Source organism: Trypanosoma cruzi, genomic scaffold (genome assembly GCF_000209065.1).
Source record: "Trypanosoma cruzi strain CL Brener 1047053516535 genomic scaffold, whole genome shotgun sequence".
In the NCBI taxonomy this organism is placed as follows: Eukaryota; Euglenozoa; class Kinetoplastea; order Trypanosomatida; family Trypanosomatidae; genus Trypanosoma; species Trypanosoma cruzi.
Window position 1 is genome coordinate 19,039 of NW_001849433.1, and position 4,515 is coordinate 23,553.

General features: G+C 48.2%; 2 protein-coding genes across 2 annotated transcripts, besides 3 other annotated features; both read left to right on the forward strand.

The window, feature by feature from the left end:
* Positions 1–418, forward strand: Tc00.1047053509933.10 (hypothetical protein, conserved; the record flags this gene model as incomplete). Its single annotated transcript, XM_798311.1, has 1 exon — positions 1–418. A coding segment is annotated over one exon (418 nt), but the record flags the coding sequence as incomplete, so codon positions are not given.
* Positions 1–4,515: a sequence feature (heterozygous, non-Esmeraldo-like haplotype).
* Tc00.1047053509933.20 (hypothetical protein, conserved) lies at positions 951–2,723 on the forward strand (the record flags this gene model as incomplete). Its single annotated transcript, XM_798312.1, has 1 exon — positions 951–2,723. One exon carries the CDS (start codon positions 951–953, stop codon positions 2,721–2,723), a length of 1,773 nt encoding a protein of 590 aa, XP_803405.1.
* Positions 3,146–3,180: a sequence feature (A-rich).
* Positions 3,220–3,286: a sequence feature (A-rich).

Below are 4,515 nucleotides of genomic sequence, written 5' to 3' on the forward strand. Positions count from 1 at the left end.
TGCGGCGGAGGTTGCGGTGAAACAAGGCATCGATGTGAAAAATGTAACCATGCGGCTGGAGAAGAATAAGACCGGCACACAGGTTGGGCACGAGACTGTGGTAGTGGGTTATATCGACGCCCCGAATGCGTCTGAAGAGGATGTGATGGCGTTTGCTGAGAAGCTGCAAATGCGATGTCCGGTAGCCAATTCGATGCGGGAAAGAATAGAATGGCGTAGCGTTTCTTCCACCACGTTGAAACACGACAGTAACAATGATGATAAAAACGACAGCGCCGATAACATTCCAAAGGGAACCCCAGGGTTTAGTCGCTACAACTCACCGACTGCCAAAGGATCTGGCGGGGGTCTGCAGGATCCTGATGACCTGCATCTTCCTCGAAGCAAGCCCCACAAAGAAGAGGAAAGAGAGAAGTAACCACACAAAAAAAAGGAGACGCAACTGTATTGTTTCACTCCTCGATAATGCCTCGCACATCTGAGTGGGCTGTGTGCGTCCTGGTTACATCCGGCTGAAGGGGCGTGTGTGTGTGTGTGGCTGTTTTGATACGCCGTAGCCCCACACAGACGCACGCATGCGCATCTGGGTCAGGGTACAGGTTGTGAATGGAGATGTTGAAGAAAAAAAAATAAAGCGGATAAAATTAAGCATCAAAAAATAAACAAGAATTGGTGTGGAGCGTCTGTTTTGCCTGGTTGGCAGACTGATGAGCACGTGTGCTTCTCTTTTGCTGTTGCTTTTTTTTCCCTCCTTGAATATATTTTTCTTTTTTTTTTTCATTATATTTTGTTGCCTCTTGTCCACGATGATGCTGTCTGCAACGGAACGCCTATGATGAATACAGAATAGTGTTGCGTGCGGATAGGGGAGAGGGTTAGGGTGGGCGGCGAGGAGTAGTGTGTGTGTGTGTGTGCGTTTGGGGAGGGAAGGGTGAGTTGTATTTCTCTGAATGAAAGAAAAGCTGCGAAAAGTTTTTTGCTGCTGTGACTTTGCGCGGTCTGCGAGTGGTGCTGAAGATAAAGCGGCTTTCCTGAAAAAAAGGCTTCAAGCCAAATGCCTTGCCTTCCTTCTGAAGTGCTGCACGCCGCAGGAAACTGTGATTCCCCCGGCGGAGTGGCGCAGGCTTTACGGCAAATGGGCGCCGATTGGATCAGAAGGAGCGGAGGTCCTTTGTGAACTCCTTCTGAACCAACGGAATGAAAGGGGAGCGGTTGATGGCGGCCGACGGATGTTGACATTAGATCTGCATGGACTGCGAATTGGGGATGACGGCGTGCAAGCGCTCGTCCCGTTCATTACTTGTGATGATGGGCTGGTGACTTTTACGCTGTCCGGCAATGACATCACGGACAAGGGTGTCAACATATTGCTGAAAGCTCTTCAGGCGAGTCCTTCGTGTGTGCGGCGGCTGTCGCTTATTGACAACCCTCTCTCGGCTGATGGTGTGCTGCGCGTTATCAACTTCTGTGCCACCCGCTCATTGACCCTGACGGAACTGTCGCTTAGCCGCGGCGTGGGAGCCGAAGGAACACGACACGCGCTTGTTCATGAACAGTTGACGCAGAAAATGAAGGATGAATTCATAAAGCTTCTTCACTCGAGTCAAGGGAACACGTTGGTATCTTTTCATTACAGTGGCTTCAGGGGAAAAGATTTTGATGCAGCCGCCTTTGGGTCGATTCTTGAAACGGCTTTGTGCCAATCCAAACTGCAGCACCTTGCGCTCAGTGACTGTTACACATCCTTTCATTGTGACCATAAAAAAGGGGATTTGTCGCAGTCTTTGGCTGAACCACTTTGTTTAGCCTCAGCGGGCTTGTGTTCATCAAAAACGCAGTTAAAAAGTCTTGAGCTGCAAATCCCTCTAAGCGAAGAGGCGGTAACCGCCTTGGCGGCTGGCATTTCTGGTGCGACTTTTTTGTCTAAGCTGAGCCTACGTGGGTGTAGTATGAGTGCGGAGAGCCTCCGTATTATTGGCAACGCCCTTGCCGATAACAACACACTCCTGTCTTTAGACTTATCGCACCAAAGTCACGAGGTGGCGCATCCACTGTGTGGTAGTCACTGGAGGAGTCGGCTGTCCACCGGCCGTACGAGCTCAATTGGCCTCCTCTCGCGCCATCCACTTCTGCCTGTTTTTGAGGCGTTGCACCGTAACAGAACGTTGCGGGAGTTGATTGTGTTGGGCATTGACATATTCAACAGTGATGTGGAGGAGTTGTGTGCCTGCGTGGAGCGCAGTGGAAACCATGTTATCTGTCATGTGCGGCATACCGGATCGAATTCCGAGCCGCTTGCCATAAAGTTGGAAAGTCTTTTGTCGCAAAACCGCAGCAAGTGCCGCGGTAATTTGTTTGCAAGAACAGCCGTTGTGAAACACAGCGACCCAATCCAACTACCGCCCTCGGGGAAAGACAAAGATGCACGACCTAAGACGCAAGCCCAAATGGAGAATAAAATCAAAGAGTGTACAGAACCAAGGAGTAAATGTCAAACACCAGCAACCCCCGCTGTTTTGGGTAAAGTGAAAACGCCTGGAAATGGTAAAAACAACGAAAAAAACGGCGGCAAGCAAGATGGCTGTGTTTTTGCTCGGGTTGTCACCACAGCTGTTTCCGTCTCAAGTGACTCTATTGGCGCCAGCTTCACTCTTGCCACTCCGTTACCGATTTTTTATTCTCCGTGTGAGAGTTGTCCGTTGCAATGCGTTGCAAGTTTATGATGATGTTGCCTTATGGCCCTTTTTTTTGTTTGTTTTCCCCTTGCCTTTGTGTCATACGGTGGCAACTGCCCGTGTTGCAGACATGCAGCAATATTTCGTTGGCTGGAATGGGACAAAGGGAATGAATGGAATAAAAAATGATACGCGCAAGAGAAAAGGAAATGAGTTCCCCAAAGAGAGCGAGGAAGAAACAGGAAAAAAAGGGGAAGGACGTCTCTGTGGATGCGACAGAAGGAATATTTGGAACTCCGGTCTTTGCAAATAAACGCATATGCAAATATCGTCATGCGAGAGGAATAACAGACCGTGTTATCTGTTTTTATTTTTCTCTGGCTGGTGTAAAATACACCTGCCTTATGTTTTTGTTTGTTTGTGTGTACATGTGTCTGTTTGTAAGAATAAGGAGTGGGGAGAGCGGAGGGAAACAAAAATGGAAAAAAGAAAAAAAAAGAAAAAATCTATTTACCTTTCTTTGATTATGACGAGCGGCCTCGACAAAAAAAGAAAAAAAGAAAGCGGGCGAACAAATAAATGTGAAAATAAAGAAAAAGAGAAAAAAAAAAGGCGCGCATATGCGTCCCATTTTGTTGTTGTTGGCGGGGTGGTGAAAGGAGGGGTAACGGAGAGTCAAATAGAGACGCCCATGTTGTCATCCGGCACGCGTTGTGGAACAGGCGCAAGCACTGTGCCTTTTGACACGGACGCCTGCACAGACCGGCGAGAAAAGAAAAAGAAAAAAAAAGGGTGGGTGGGGGGGTTATGGACCTTACGGGAAACGCCGCCTTTTGAATTAATTAGCCGCCACGCACATGCATGCACATCGGTGTTGACAAATAAGTGGGCATTTTGTCTTTTTGTACGCGTTTGTGTGCGTTGGTTTCTGATGGTTTGTGTGAGTGATTTTGTTTTAAGACTTCTGTGAGGATTGTTGAGTGCACTTTTCCTTCACGGACAACACCTGCGCCATGAAACTTCTTTTGGGGTTTTGTAAGTTTGTTTTTTCTTTTTTTTTGTGTGTGTGTGGTGGTCACTTCTTTTAATGTGTGAGTCCTAACAGAAATTGAATTTTGGGTTGAATTTTGTAATTATTTTTGTTTGATTGTTTGTTCTTTTGCTGGGCCTCATTTGGTCCGCATCCTACAGTGCGTGCAATTTGGGGAGTGAAAGGGAGAGGGAGAGGCCTGTTTTTCTTTTGTTTGTTTTTGTTTTGTGCAATTCCACCCCGTCATGTGCGGAAGGTCGTGGACACATGTGACGCGTGTGTGTCCACCACAAGACCGATCCCCCGGATTTGGGGAGAAACAGCGTTTGTTTGTTTTGCATTTTTGTTTTTGTTTAAAAAAAAAAAATAGATTCAATGGCCCACACACTTGGTAGAGTAGCACGTGCCCTTGCAATACGCCGCTGGTCGATCCCCTTAGCCTTGTGCCAACAACAACAAGAATCCCGTGAGGAAAAACATTGCTGGCTATCGGCTTCCCCCCAGCAATACCGGGACAATTGACCCTGGCACCACAAACTGGGGCGACCCACCGCATTACCGGGAAGATTGAGAGGCGACGGTGCGCTGCAAGCATCCATGACGGTGTGTGAGGTCAGTGCGTCGGTGGCGGGTGCCGCGCGTTTCTCTTCTTCCGGAGGACTTGTTTTCCCCCCTCTTTACTGTTTATTTTACTTATGTTGCCGTCGCCCTTATATGGCCTTACCACACCTTTTATCCCGCCGGTAATGCACTCACATTCGCGCGTACCAGGAATTCAGCGTAATATGGCCAAAGCGCCTGTTGCTCCCA